Source organism: Artemia franciscana, chromosome 5, assembly GCF_032884065.1.
Source record: "Artemia franciscana chromosome 5, ASM3288406v1, whole genome shotgun sequence".
Lineage (NCBI taxonomy): Eukaryota > Metazoa > Arthropoda > Branchiopoda > Anostraca > Artemiidae > Artemia > Artemia franciscana.
In genome coordinates this window covers 12,170,484-12,186,002 of record NC_088867.1, presented here as the reverse complement: position 1 = coordinate 12,186,002, position 15,519 = coordinate 12,170,484, and the positions used below count along the sequence as shown (strand labels likewise).

Below are 15,519 nucleotides of genomic sequence, written 5' to 3'. Positions count from 1 at the left end.
AGTATTGAAGCATTATTCTTTTAAAAGTTAGAGATGGCTCTTGGTTCAGAGATAGTCATCTTCTTTAAGTTCGATGTATATTTAAATAGTTAAAAGTAAATTTCGATAATATTGATATATATCTTTTATTTTCATTATTGTTATTAATTGAATTATGTTCTAGTAATACGAGGTCATATGAGTGGTTTGTTTTAGTGACGAAATCGAATGATTATGGGACAAATAACAGGAAAACAAAATATCCTAAACTTAGAATGACACAGAGAAAACCTTTTTGCAGGGGAGGGGAGGAGGTGCATACTTGAAATGTTTCTGAAAGTATGCGAGTTATTAAGTCTTAACAGTAACTAGTTATTAAAATATATAATAAAGCGGATGATTTTTAATTTTGAAGTAATGAACTTCCCGTTCCCAGAAAATGATATACGTTCAAACATCCCATGCTCGAACTTTTACTCATAATTATTAGAATATGCAAAATGTTAACTAATTGCATGGATTTAAAAAAAGACGTCAAATTTTAAGCCACAAATTGATTCTGAGAGGTTTTATTCGCGAATAAAACAACTTGGCAATTTCAAAATTCAGTTTTCAATATAACGAATTTTTAGTAAAATGCACAAAAAGCTATCAAGTAGTATTAAAGAGAAAGCTTATATAATTTCTTTCTTTTTTTTTCTACTGGAGACGTTTTATATATATGATATCCTTGCGAGCTTGGAGGGCTTTTAAATTTTAATTGGTTCCAGAGATCAATAAAGCGGTTTATCTTAAAACACACCTAGAATTTCGAGAACAAAGGATTGTTCTAAATTTTTTTTTTGTTCGGCTTCATCTGCGAGCTGAATTTTAAAAATGATAATTCTAATATCACAATGTATGTTTTGGATGATTACATTAATATTTATGTTTTTCATAAGCTTCACATATCACATGGATATCATAAAGAACTTATGGTAGACACGGGACTTGCCTGGGTCACGAATTTAATGCGCTCAAACTCATATATGGTAGTAGTCCTAGGTCATTGGATGGGTGAGGCCTCGTTCAAGCCCTTATCTATCTCAATTGATAAAGTACTTCTCACAAAATAATTACCCTTAACACGTTTTAGGTTATTCAATTGTTCGTTAATATATTAAGAGCCATGTGGCTTTCTCTGCAATAAACATCTATTTACCTATACAACGAGTACACACAAGGACCGTGAGATACTTCTTTTACTGTTTTGTTCCCCAAAATTCCTTTACAAGAAAAACGCACACTCTCTTGTGAGAACCCTAGACCCCCCTGATTTATCTGATTTCTCTCAAGGAAAACTGTTTTATTATCCGCTCTATACCATTTATTGTATCAGTTCAGCTTTCAAATTAGGTATTGGGTAGTACCATATTACCAACATTGTCAATTACAAATGGTATATATTAAAACAAGGCCATGATATTCAGCAACATAATGTATCTTACAGATACTTTTCCACTTAAATTCTCGAAGACAGAGCCAAACATCCCTACGAACGGCTCATTCAAGAACAAACTTAAAAATCTTTTACTCGTGGAACTAAAAAATGTGAGATACATCTTTGAAGTTGCCACAGTGCAATGATAGTATCTTTCTCTTTCTCTATTGGAGGATTCGAAACCAAGCTGTGGCAACGAGGCACATTTGTTAGTAACTTTTTAAAGTCCCGCAAGCAAAGAAACTATAACGATTCGAGACTTTAAAAAAGCAAAAAGACTTGCAGTACGGCCACGATAGTGGCAGAGGGTAAAGTAAAAAAACATATAGAATTTTACTGGGAAATTACAGTAGAGGGTGTTTGTATATTTATCCATAGTCTAAAGCACCATTCACATGCAGCTGAAACAAGTCTTACATGTATAAAAATTAATTCCTCACCATAGACTTGCTTAGACATAAAAGTTCAGACATACGTAAATGTGAACAACATTTTTCAGCGCAGACAAAAAATGTAGAGACAAAGGAGATTAATGATTGGTAGAATTAGGATGACAGACATAAAGTTCTAGACCCTTGAATTAGGGGCTTAGCATTAACCTGTTACAACCAAGTACCAAGTTTTACACATGAATAGGAGGAGCCTGGTGTAAGTGTGTGACCAGATATTAGACTAGAACTCTAAGTCTAACAAGGCACGCCTGCATACATTAATTGGTTTTGTTTCTAATCAAAACAATTTTCCTGCTCTCTGATTAAGAGAAAAACAGCTTAAATCTTTCTTTTTGTCCCACTTCGTGACCACAATGGAACGATACTTAAATCATTGTCCCTGAAGATAGTGATACTTGAATTTACTGCATTCAACTCACTTAATTCACCCTTCTTTTATTCAGTAATCGCCTTTTACAATTACCACCTCCCAATGAATACGTTTCATACCTTATTTACCGCTAAGACATATATGAAACGTTCTTACCATTAATAATCCCTCCTTTATACTCCCTATTGATCAGTACTTTCTGCGGAGGAGGGATCCGGGGAGGTCCATGAAGAGACGGGGGTGGTATCAGAGCTTCAAGTGGCACCGGTAGTGGCCTCTCTGGTACCCTTGGAGGTGGCTCAAGGGGTGGGCGAAGGCCAACTCCTTGTGGAGGATTATTATGTTCAATAAACATATTATGATGATGCAAAGATGGTTGAAAAGTTGGCAGTTGGTGATTTTGAATGAAATATGGACGTTGGTTACTAGCTACTTGATCCGGGGCCCATGTCTGTAACTGCTTCTGGAAATCAGGACGAGCGTGCTTGAGGATTCGTTCATGTCGTTTTATTTGGCCAATCAGTTTTCCTAGAAAAAAATTATATTTTACAACCCAGGTGGGTACGATACAGCTTTTACTAGCACTTTTTTTTTACAATTGAAAAGCAAAATTAAACACACTGAAAATTATATACAAACCTTAGAAAAGCAGTGTATGCGCAAAATAAGCTAACTTAACACAATTATTACTGCTTCGATATTTTGGAAGAATAGTAGCCAAAAATCAGTAGCCGTGGCATTGGATTACGTGTATCTCGGAATAAGAAACTCAAATCCACTAATGCTACTACAACTAGCATCTCAACGCAGCACCAAGCTGTCTGAGGCCAACATGCTTGGGGAAAAGAAGGTATCAGGGGAAGGGGGTCTAGTTGCCCTCCATCACTTATGACTATTCAATGGGAACTATCCCGGGGCATAACTTACAACCCTTGCTACAGACTCTGGGGTGGGGGTGTCAACTCCAGAAACCTTGTTATGTCGCCTTTGGATTGTTTTTGAAGAAATGGCTATCTCAAAATTTCCATCAGACGCATTTGGGAGAAAAGGCCGTGAGAGGGGGGGGGGTAGTTGCCCTTTGATCACTTTGACTCTTAAAAAAAAGGCACTGGAAGTTCTGATTTTCTAATCTAATAAATCCCCTTCGGCGTTTATACGACTACTCTTCCCATAAAAACATTATATGCCCTGGGACATTACTTAAAATCTTTGCCTTAAGGGCTATGACGGAGAGGGGGGGGGTTCATCTTCAAAGACATAATTGCCGGACCTTTCAACAGTGTTGAACAAAATGGTTATCTCAAAATTTTGATTGGATGTATTTGGGGGAAGGGGGGGGGGGGTTGCCTTCAATCACTTTCGACCATTAAAACGAGGACTAGACGTGTCAATTTCCAATCGAATGACCTCCTATACGACCTACACCTTCTATACGAAGTGTCCTGCTCTAAAACAAAAAATAATAATAATAATACATGGTTCCGACAGCGCTCTTTACTTCCATCCTAAAGGCATCGCTCTTATGGTCTTTGGACCATTATGAACAAAATGGTTATTCTTACCTCGACCAATTCCTCTTGCATTTCTTGAGTTTATTTTACGACGTTTATTGACAGTCACCTCGACCGGGACGGTATCTTCTGTGTCTAAAATTAAACAATATTGATATCAATGAAAACAATAACGAAGGATGTAAACAGGCTTGTAGCCTATATATGATGATAACAGAGAGGCGGAAGGGGGAAGGGGTCTTTCAAGTAAAGTTGTTTCAATGATAACATTCATTTCACACGTCCTTTCGACAAGTCAGTAAAAGCAGAGACATATTAACTGGATATGATTGAGGTGTGCTTTTTTCATTGCGTCAGCCTCAGGCAACTTCATACGAAACGAATTCGGTCTAGAGGCAGTAGTAATTTGCTATTTACTTTTAGGAATTTGCAGTCCATGCTAAATACTTTTAAGTTTGAACCCTCAAAATACTAAACCTTCGTGAAACAACTGGTCAGATTTCCTTTTGCCAAAAAGAAGACAAGTTTAATAAATTTTCCGAGAACTTCAATACCATGAATCAGGCACCTGCACAGTAATTTTTCTTTTGGGAGTCTGCCAAGTGGCAATCTGTGTTACTTCGAGAAAGATTTTTTGTGGAATAACTATAACTTTTTACAATAAATTCGGACAAGCAATAAATTTTTTTTAACTGGTTATAATTTAGGAAGTTCTTATAGTTCTGATATTTTTTTTTTTGCGAGATAGGGTGTTATGTTTTTTTAGAGGGGGTGGGGGTGTTGTCTTTAGTAGCTTCGTAAACTAAATTCAAAAGGTAATCACATTTCCTCTAATGCTCATAGTTTGTAAGGATCTTTTTTGAGATTTTCTTTTTGGTTGAGTTTTGACTGTTTCAGACAGAAAGAAATTCATTTGTGCAAAAATTACAATGACCAAGAAAAAATACGATCATATTTTTTATATTCACCATAAAAAAAAAACGTCTATGAAACTTTTCCAAAAACCTAATGAAACATAATTAAAAACAATCACCAAAAAATATTTAGGTAACAATAGCACAAGGCAGTAGACAAGAAATTTCTGTATGCATATTCGAATTCAACTTAAAACTTTAACTAGAATCATATATTTTAATCCTCAACACAAACATAATCTTAATAAAGTCAGTCATAAGTACATGAAGGCAGACGTAAGGAATAAAAGATTTAAAGCCAAACTGGCCAGTCATGACAAAACAAAGAGAAAGAAATCTCAAAATGAAGACCAAACAACGTGTCTATGTTGCTTTTATGTGCCCATGGAAGTCACCGATAATTGTTGATACAAATACTATATGGTGTTCAGTCCTAGTAGCATTAATTGTATATATACACATTGGTTTTTACTTTTTATTTTTTTTTTTTTTTAGTTTCAGTTTTTTTTTTATTTTGGATTTGAAGATTATTGTAAATTCTATCTTTGCTCTTTACTGACAGTACTAAAAGGATAAAAAATAATAAGGCTCCAGGTGCTAATAGTGTGGTAAATGAGTTTCTTAAATATGGTGGCTCTGAGGTTAGAAATAAGTTATTGAAGATTATGAATACAATTTTTGAAAAAGGGGAAGTACCTAACGATTTTAGGAAAACCTTAATTAAACCACGGTATAAGAAGGGTGATAAGAGTGAGTGTGGTAAATATCGAGGCATTGGTCTGGTCCCTATAGGTAGCAAATTACTTAGTAACATGATAGTTTTTAGACTGAGAGATGCTGTAGGCAAAGTCTTAAGAGAAGAACAGTGCGGTAGAAAAGGTAGAGGACGTATCGACCAAATTTTCACTCCTGAATAATAACTTAGAAGTCCCTGAGTTGTCAAACACCTTCGGTCCTCAGTTTTATAGATTATGAGCAAGCCCTTGATTTTGTTGATAGAAGAGCTTTAGCGATTTCTTATCCTTGACGGTATACCAGACAAATAAAATAAGGTGATTAGTACTATATACGAGAAAAATACAGCTGCGGTTAAGGCAGGAAATGAGGTTAGCAGCTGGTTTTGTATTAAATCAGGAGTTAAGCAGGGTTGTTCTATCCCCCTTTATATGGATCATTTTAATGGACTTTATCTTAAGAAGCACAGGAAAGATAATGGGAGACCACGGCATCAAATGGGGAGGAAAAACTCTTCTGGACTTGGATTATGTTGGTGATTTAAGCGTCCTAGATGAAAGTGCGAAAAAAATGAATGAACTTTTAGAGGTTTTGAAAGTTCAGGGTGCTAGAATAGGTTCGAAAAATAATGTTAAGAAGACTAAATCAATAAGGCTAGGAAAAAGTGATGATGAAAAGGTGACGTTGAGTAACAAAGATTGATCAGATGGGCAGCTTCACTTACCTTGGTAGTATTATTAGTAAAGACGGTGGGATCATTGAAGATGTTGAAAGTAGAATAGCCAAGGCTTAGGATGTTTTTTCACAGTTAAAAAAATTGAGAAAATAGGAAGAAAAGTCTGCAAACCAAGATTAGAATATTGGAAGCTACAGAGGTGACAATGCTTAAATATGGCTCTGAAGCATGGGTGCTCCGAAAAGCACATGAAGATTTGCTAGATGTTTTCCAGAGAAATTGCCTAAGGATTGTTCTGGGTACCCGGCTGACCGACAGTATTTCAAACAGTAGGCTGTACAAAAATGTTATTCAATCCCGGTTTCTAGTGCTATAGTGAAAGAAATGTTGAGATGCCTAGGGCACGTCCTGTGGATGAAGGATGACAGATTGCCGAAGATTATCCTTTTCCGCCAACCGTCTAAGGCTAAACAGAAAGCAGGTTTTCCGCATCTGGGTTGGTAGGATGCCTTAAAAAAAATTTAAAGGAAATGGGAACTTCCTGGGAGGGTGTAAAGAGGGAGGCTTTGAATAGATTGGGATGGAAGAGGAGCGTAAGCAGCTGTGTTGGCCTCAGGCGGCTTGGTGCTGCGGTGAGTTGTTAGTAGTAACATTAGTAGAATGTGCGTTGCACCAACCCCCCTCCCTTTCAAATGGCACTGTGGGCTAACTTCGAAATTTCAAATGACAATCCTCCTAAAATAGACTTTTGTTATAAGGCTTGCTTAAAGGCTTCCGTATCGACCCTTAAGTGCTTTCAATTTTTAATGGAACATCTACTCAACCGAAATAAAAAGGTTTTAGACAAAACTCTGTTTAGATGCAATAAATTGAACATTTTATGGGGCGTTCCATTCTAAATTCCGAAGTCACCCTCTGACCCTCCCCCCCCCCCAAGAGAGTTCTTTACCCTCGAAGAACATTCCGGGACCCATTCTTCTAGACGTTCCTTTCCCCTGACTCTGTCCCTGATTAATCATAAGTAAGCCAAATATCAATTTTGTTAGAATGATGAGAGAGCTATAGAAGAGAGTAAGCAATCATTAAGGAGAGGCTGTTTTTGTCTCTATACAATAAAAACGGTTGTTTTCAACGGAAGGTAAGGAGCAACATTCGAAACTAAAAACAGACAAAAATTATTCCGTATACGATATATTATTCCTCCTTCTCAATCCCTAGCTCGTTATGCTAAAGTTTCATAGAGCCATAAAAAAGCTTCTTATTCTAATTAAACGACCCTTATGTTTTGAGGAGTCGCTTTAAAAGAATTGGCCCAAAAAGTCAAACTTCCTGGGGCGATTCCCTTTTGCAAAAATAGGAAAAAAAATTCCGGCTCGTGGCTTTTGAAGGTGACATTAAACTGAAAGAATTTTATATATTTGGATTTAGCACAAAAATTCAATCCCTTTGATGTATTAACAGTTATCAAAATGCCTTTTTTTAAGATGGGCCGATTCGCTCCTTACTTACAGTTCGTAACCACGAACTGTAAAACAAGATTGGTACTCAGTACTATACGCAAATACCAAAGTCGGTAAGGAAACCCATTGATGGGATCCCGCTTATTTTTGTATGTTAATGAGGAAAGATAAAAGCCAAATATTGATCCTGGCTCAGATGTTGGAGTATATGACCTTCGATCTCGTTTGAGCTTACAAGTACTTCTATGTATATATACTTTAATGCACACTATCGTGTAAAATAAGGGGAAATTAGGAATCGTGGGCAAGACGACAATTGCTAAAAGCTCCAAGCTGATCGGGCAACCAAGACCAAGTATGGTTGACTTCCCCGCTAAAATTTGTTTGTGAACATCGGGTTGTTTACAGAAGTCAGGTCCCTTGACTTATGAGGGCAATGTTGGCCCTGAAGGTGTGCTTATTTGACCTTCCAACATTTCTTAACATCTCAAACTATGATTCTATTGCTATGGGGCTTATGGAGGTGTACTTCCAAGCAGATGGGGGCCACCACCCAAATTTCTAAGACCACACCTTCCATACAAGGTGGTCAGGAAAAAAACTGTTCTGGTTCTTTTTTAGCCCTCTTTTGATCCCCGTTTTCTAGGAGTAATAGTACTTCTTTTTTAATTTCTCTTTCTATATTGGGTCCTTTCAATCCAAAGCTTGAGGATACAAGTTTCAACCCGATCAGAGAAAATTGGAGCTCGGGGCCCCTTTTGGGTGGCCCACGGCCTCCAACTCATTTCGTTTGTATATTAGGTTCCACTTGACCCAAGGACTTACGGTCGTAAGTTTCAAACTACCCAAAAAATAATAAGTTTTCTGGTCAACTTCTAGGTCTCCGAACACTCTTACTTCCCCAATATAAAAAGGGTGATCATCTTGACCCTGCAAGCAATCCTTGAAAGTTTTGAGCCAATAGCATACCCAGAATAAAAAGGCCTTTCTTTTCCCATAATAACACCTATGCGTAAACAATTTGTAATTGTCATAATTTACAGCCATTGCCCAGGGGCTGTGGGGTTTATTTTATCCTTAAAGAAACATCTAACTGAACTTCTGACTTTTCTGATCAAAATGAATGTCAAAGTTTTGATCGGATATCCTGAGGGCTTATGCTATCCACGAAGACACATATAACTGAACTTTCGATTTTTTTTATCAAAATGAAAATGTCAAAGTTTTGATCGGATATCCTGGGAGGTTTATGAGGAGGAGGGGGCTTCTCTACTCACATTCGACTCTGACAACAGGAATCAAACCTTTAAATTTCCAATCGAATAGATCCCTTCCCAATTTTCTAGAGCCCCATTCATTCTATACTAAAAGACCAGGGAGATAAAAAGAGAAAAGTACTAAACAAAACAAAGAATCGCGGAAAAGAGAGAACGAGGACAAGAACACAGACAGTACAAAAATTAACAAACTATGCAAATATTTCGGTCAAGACCTCCGCTTGACCGTCTTCAGTGCAAAATAAAACCGATAAAAATATAAAAACCAAACCTCAAAACAAACACAAAACTAAAATAAGATGCAGTTTCCTTTGGTTACTCTGAAAGGGTCATCTTATTTTAGTTTTGTGTGTTTTAAGGTTTGGTTTTTATATTTTCATCGCTATTATTTTGCACTGAAGACAGTCTAGCGAAGGCTTTGATTGAAATATTTGCATAGTTTTTTGGGTTTTTTTTTTTCACTGGTTGTTGTTATCCTCGTTCTCTCTTCCTTGCAATTTTTTTTGTCATGATTACCAAGTGTGGTCTCAGGAAATATTTGAAAAAATTAAAAATATATTGCTTTTTACTCAGACGACGACACAGCTTAGCACTACCTCAAATAGATGCAAAAACAATTCTACAGGTAAGCCTAAGAACGCTGATAAAAACCAACCTCTTCTAGTCATAGACCATCTTTTAATAGAAACAAAAATTCAAATTAAAATACTTCTAAAGAGGGGGAGAGGGAGCTAACGGAATATTTCTCCAAATAACATGACACTGACAAATGCAATATAACTAATATACTTGAACGCAAGGAGGGAGGGACGATCCTCCTAAAAAAAATGAAAAAGAATAGACCAGAAATTATATTTACCGGATCTAGACCTCCCTTAAAGGAAAATAATATAGCACTGACATCCCAAGAATCGATCATTTGTTCCCAACCTTTGTTCCCATCCCAAGAATCGATCATTTGTTCACATATTATCCCTAAACTAGATGTCTTGTAATTTATTCTGGAAAAATGGCTCTCTGATAATTCTCAGAATGTGGAAAGGGGTTATTTAGCTTATTTATTGTGTTAAGTTAAATTCTTTACCCTTCTTATATACCGTCTAAGCAGGACCTTGCTTGAAAAAAACTTACATGCAGCTGGTACAGGCCGACTAACGTCACCATTTTCAGGTTTGCTGATTGTTTGTGTTATAGTCACAACTGGTATGACCTTTGACTCAACCTGTTCTTCCTTTGTTTCAGGAGCAACTTCTGCTTCCTCTATTTCGTCGATTTCCTCGATTTCTTCTTTCTCTTCACTAGAAAAAAAGTTCCAACAATTTTACCAATATCCCTACTCTATAGTTGGCATAGGAGAGAAGAGGGGAGGGGGGTCCACTTCCTTTTTCACCCTCTATCCTTCTGCTTTCATTCATGTCTAATATGTATTTTCGTTATTTCTATCACTATTACTTGATATAAAAAAGCACTTAGCAAAATAAAAGGAAAAAACGATAAAAGTTCATTTTTGGGCAATATTTTTTTTCTATTTGGACTGAACTGGAAGAGGTGATTCTCCCCTGTTCACAAATTACGAAAATGCGTACAATTTGAACTGTTTTCTATGTTGCAACCACTTTTACTTATGACGCATTCATTAGATTAAAATCCCAATCCCTTTAAATACAATGGCTCCATTTACGTCGGTTTGCCAACCTTATTTTGCATGCCTAGTGGTTCTGAATCTAAATCAGAAAAAAACAGCATGTCTAGTTTTTGAATTCACCTGAAGGTTGCCGTCTGATTAACTTCATCCAGTCCTAATCCTAGATAAAGGAGCAGATTGGACCGTGGACTTTCAACCCACTTTCAAGACCTTGAGGGGCAATCCTCAAGAGAAATACACCTACAATTGAAATATCTGCAACAGCCTTTGATAAGTCCCCTGTAGAATTTAACAAAACAGGATAACTACAAAACGTGTTTTAGTGATAGGTTGTTAGAATGTGAAAACAATGAAACAGATATGCAAGACTGAGCATGCTATTAAAGAGATGAGGCAATTACTCACCGATATACTCCCTAGCAATATGGACTCAAAATGAATTAGAGAAGAAAAAATATTACAAATAATATTGAAAAGGAATACTAAAAAGCAAAACCGTAAACAAAAAAAAGAAAATAACAAGGCGGCCGTAATGTAAAACTGTAAACAAATAAGAGAATAATACGGCGGTCATAATGTAAAACTGTAAACAAAAAAAGAAAATAACACGGTGGCCGTAAAGTAAAACTGTAAACAAAAAAAAAAGAATAACACGGCGGCCGTAATATACAACTGTAACCAATAAGAGAATAACACGGAGGCCGTAATATTCGTATGACGGCACGATGACGTACGACAGCCACAATATTCACAAAAAAAGACAACTGAAACTGAAGAAGTTTAGTGATAGAAATGCTATGGCATTTTGTGGTCACCCTTCCGTCCACCGCGCTAGAGTAGGAGTTCTTCTACCACTTCTACAGAGAGCCATAGCAAGCAGGAGCCCAATTAGAAAATGAACAACAAAGAGAGATAAAACTCCACAAAAAAAAAACTCAAACGAGACTGCGGCCAGTAGAGAGGAAAGACTAAAATAACGCGGATATTTCGCCTGTATCCAAACTAGGCGTCCTCAGCAAAAGATAAAAAGAAAAAACACTAAACTAAAAACAAATAAACCACCACCAATAATAATAAATACAATTGTCGCTACTGATCCACGTAGGGAAAAGAAGCTCTTAGAGTTACTTCAATGAGAATCAAAGAGCAACTGAGGAAAAATTATGAAAATTGAAACTTAGTTAACTATTCTGTTGCGAAATAATCCTCTTGTAAGCTAATATTGAACCAACTCTTTTTGGTCTAGTAGGTAATCTTGTCCCCTGGTGACTGTGTAAAATTTTAATTCCCTTATTGACTATTGGTTCATTCTTCAAAAGACAATCATAAATTGGGTCAATATTTATGATTTGTCTCTATTTATTGAAAGATTAGCAAATATATGTTTTTTAATTTCTATAGCCTCCCTCGCCCACTGAGAAAAACCTCTATCATTAGATATAGAAGTAGCCTCAACAAATTGTATAAAATGTTCGGGATAAAAGAATGTATGTTCAGCCAGAGCCGAAACAAAAGTTTCAGGAGGCTTTCTTAATTGTAGGGTTTTTTCTATTGAGTTGCGATGCTCAGTAAATTGTTGGTGAGTTCTACCAATATAAAACTTTCCACAAGAACAAGAAATTTTATACACCCCACTAACTAAATCTCCTCGGGTTAAATCCTTCCCAGAATTAAGAAAACTACCTAATGGTCTCACTGATTGGAAACAAGTATCATTGTTATGTTTACTTAAAATTCGTTTAAGCATTTCCCCCAAAGTAAGGCAAATAAATGAGGCAAAGAAATGAACCTTTTCGGCATGTTTAATTCTGTACACTGTGAAACCCAAATAACACTATTGTTGTGTGCGTCTATTCTTTATTATTTTATCAACGAATTTCATCGGGTAACTATTACAAAATAAAATATCCCTCAAATACAACAATTCAGAATCTAGAAACTCCTGAGAACAAATTCTGAAAGCTCTATCCACCAGTGCAATCACAACCCCTCTTTTCACTGAAATAGGGTGGCACGAATGAAAGTTCAAATACTTATCACTGTGTGTAGGCTTTCTATATACTGAAAAAAGTAAATGGATATCACTTTTAATCAATAGGATATCAAGAAAAGGCAGTTTGTCATTTTCTTCAAACTCCACTGTAAGTTTTACATTTTTGTTAAAACTATTTAAATGTTTATGGAAAAGGTCTAAGGACTCTAAACCGTACCGACTCTAACCGTAGGACTCTAATCTAAGGTCTCTGTGCCACTTCGAAAACTGTGGCCAAAAAATTCCCTTTTCTGGCATCTACTCCCCCCTCCCGAAAAAAAAACAATGACTCCGGATTAACTTTTAGAGTCATTCGAATCTAAATTAAGTTCTACTCATCAACAATTTTTTTTTTCATTTTTTACTAATTGTTTTTTTTTTACACACCAACAAATAAAAGACCACAAACACGATTTCTGGCCAATTATTGTCTGCTTCTAATTATTAGTAAAGCCCAGACAAAAAATTCTCCATTTTACCTTATTCTGGTCTAAAAACCTCCTGGGAGAAAAACAATATATTGCACAAAATTGAGAAGACCCAAGAGACTTCATATGGTTAAATGTTTTCTTTTCACCAAGGAAACCGTTGCACAGTTTTCAAGCACAAAGCAAGCCCCCATTTTTTTTCTTTTAAGTGTGCCATGCTTAAAGGCTCAGTAAAGGCAATTCGTATCTTGTCACATTAAGACACTATCCAATTCTGCATATGTGGATATATCTCTTTTTTCTAGCGACTCACAAATAAACAAGAGCTAAGAGGTCATATGACACTTGTGACGAGTTCGGAAGAGCCAAGAACTCGTATGGCATGAGCTCTAGCGAAATTCTAAGAATCAATATATTGCTTTAAAAGGAAAATTTTGAGGCATAATGCCGGTCGGGATTTAAAATAAGAGCTCTGAGACACAAGGTCCTTCTAAATATCAAAATTCATTAAGATCCAATCACCCACTCGCAAGTTAAAAATACCTCATTCGACTATGCTAAACAAAATGGCTATCTCAAATTTCTGATCCGGTGGCTTTGGAGAAAAATGAGCGTCGGAAAGGGCCTTGTTGCCCTCCAATTTATTTGGTCACTTACGAAAGGCACTAGAATTTTTAATTTCCGTTGAAATGAACCATCTCACAATATTCTAGTACCACTGGGTCGATATGATCACCCCTGGAAAAAAAACGAATCCGTTTTCTTTCTTCTGGCAAAAAATTCCACATTTTTGCAGATAGGAGCTTGAAACCTGAATAGTGGGATTCTCTAATACGCTGAATCTGATGGTGTGATTTTCATAGAGATTCTATGACTTTCAGGGAGTGTTTCCCCTTTTTTCTAAAACAAGGTAAATTTTCTCAGGCTCGTAACTTTTGATGATTAAAACCAAACATGATGACATTTATATATTTAAAATTAGCATAAAAATCCGCTTCTTTGATGTATATATTGGTATCAAAATTCCGTTTTTTAGAATTCCGGTTACTATTGAGCCAGGTTGCTCCTTACCACAGTTCGTTACCACGAACTGTTTGATAAAAACAAAATATGTCCTTGTCCAACTATAAACTACACAAATGGAATGATAAACTCCGTTAAATTAAATTTCACATAAAGAATGGCAAGAAAAGGAGGAAGAAAAGCGGAGGAGAATATCCAATTATTTAACATATCAATAATAAAGGGGGGAGCTTTCCTCTGCATCTTTCGATGGGAAATTTTATTAGATTAAAAATGTGGATTTTTGTTGAAGCAGAACAGGGGAGGTTAATTTAGAGGGAGGGGGGTGTGGGTAATAGGAAAAATCAAATTTGTCCATGGTTTTGGAAAGAACTATTGGCAAAACGTAATAAAATTTTTGCTCTTCTTGCCTCAAGATATTAAAGATAATTATCAAATAATAATTATCAATTTTTCCCTAATTAAAGATAATTTTTAAGTATCTTTTTCGGGGCTATCTATTCTATCAGAAAATTTCTTGGAGATACCAGGATGGGAAACTGGATAGGCGCATTTAAAGATTGGACACACAAAAGAGAGGAAAATTTTTGAACAGTGTCACTGAGGACATCTGAACTTTTTTAAGGAGTTTATGGAGGGAGAATATAGTATTTACGCATTGTAAAAATATTGTTAATGTGGCAATTCTATTCCAGTGGGGATAGGACGATTGGGAGAACAGAAGTCTGGAGGAAATGAGTTATTACTATCGTTGACTTTGAAGAATTGATTCTGATATCCATTAGCAACAGCTTCATCTAATGTCTGTCCTGTTTGTGTGTTTGAATTCTGTTTCAATCTTTTGTCCCAAGATTTCAATCAGGCTACTTTTTAAATTTTTTAAACATACCGCAAGCAAAGTAAGATAATCAATAAATTTGTAAATTTATCCAAAAAATGAAAACCAAATTTGTTTATAATTGCTTGGAATTAAATCGAGCCTAACCGGTTTCCAAGGGCACCATTGTAAAATTGGGAAAGGATCAAAGTATGCATTTAAGAATTCAACTAATTTCGTTCGGCTTGAAAGCAAAGATGCAAGTATCCTAACAAAAAGATGCAATTACTTGAAATTCATTCAAGAGTTTACAACTAACATAATGTGGTTAATTGAGTCAAAAGCTTTTTGTAAGTTCAGAGCCATAAGATCGAGCGAGGTTTTAGATTAAAAACATTAAACTTGATACGAACAGAAATTAATACATATGAGGGGGGTTATACCCTCCTCAGTACCTTAATCTTTACGCAAGTTCTTTTTTAGAACATTGTTCTTAAATAATTAGAACAAAAAATGTCCAACTCGTAAAGAGAGAGGTATTGAGGAGGGGGCTTCCCCTCTCTTTTATGTAATAATTTCTAGTCGTTCTAAGTTTTAATATTGCTCCTTATACTCAGTTGAAAAAATTTCTTCTTAAAATTTGATTTCTGATCAGCTTTTAAATAATGCCATGAAATTCAGCTCCCCCTCCATGAACAAGTTCTTTCCTCCATGAAAATT

At 35.9% G+C, this 15,519-nt stretch overlaps 1 protein-coding gene across 1 annotated transcript in view; it reads right to left on the bottom strand.

The window, feature by feature from the left end:
* The window catches only part of LOC136026983 (uncharacterized), a 66,289-nt gene that overhangs the window by 43,267 nt on the left and 7,503 nt on the right, over nucleotides 1-15,519 (bottom strand). The window contains exons 3-5 of the mRNA XM_065703862.1: nucleotides 9,986-10,152; nucleotides 3,844-3,927; nucleotides 2,438-2,809 (exon numbers count right to left, since the gene is read on the bottom strand). Of these exons, the coding sequence (XP_065559934.1) occupies nucleotides 2,438-2,809; nucleotides 3,844-3,927; nucleotides 9,986-10,152 (623 nt within the window). The remainder of the gene's footprint in view (nucleotides 1-2,437; nucleotides 2,810-3,843; nucleotides 3,928-9,985; nucleotides 10,153-15,519) is intronic.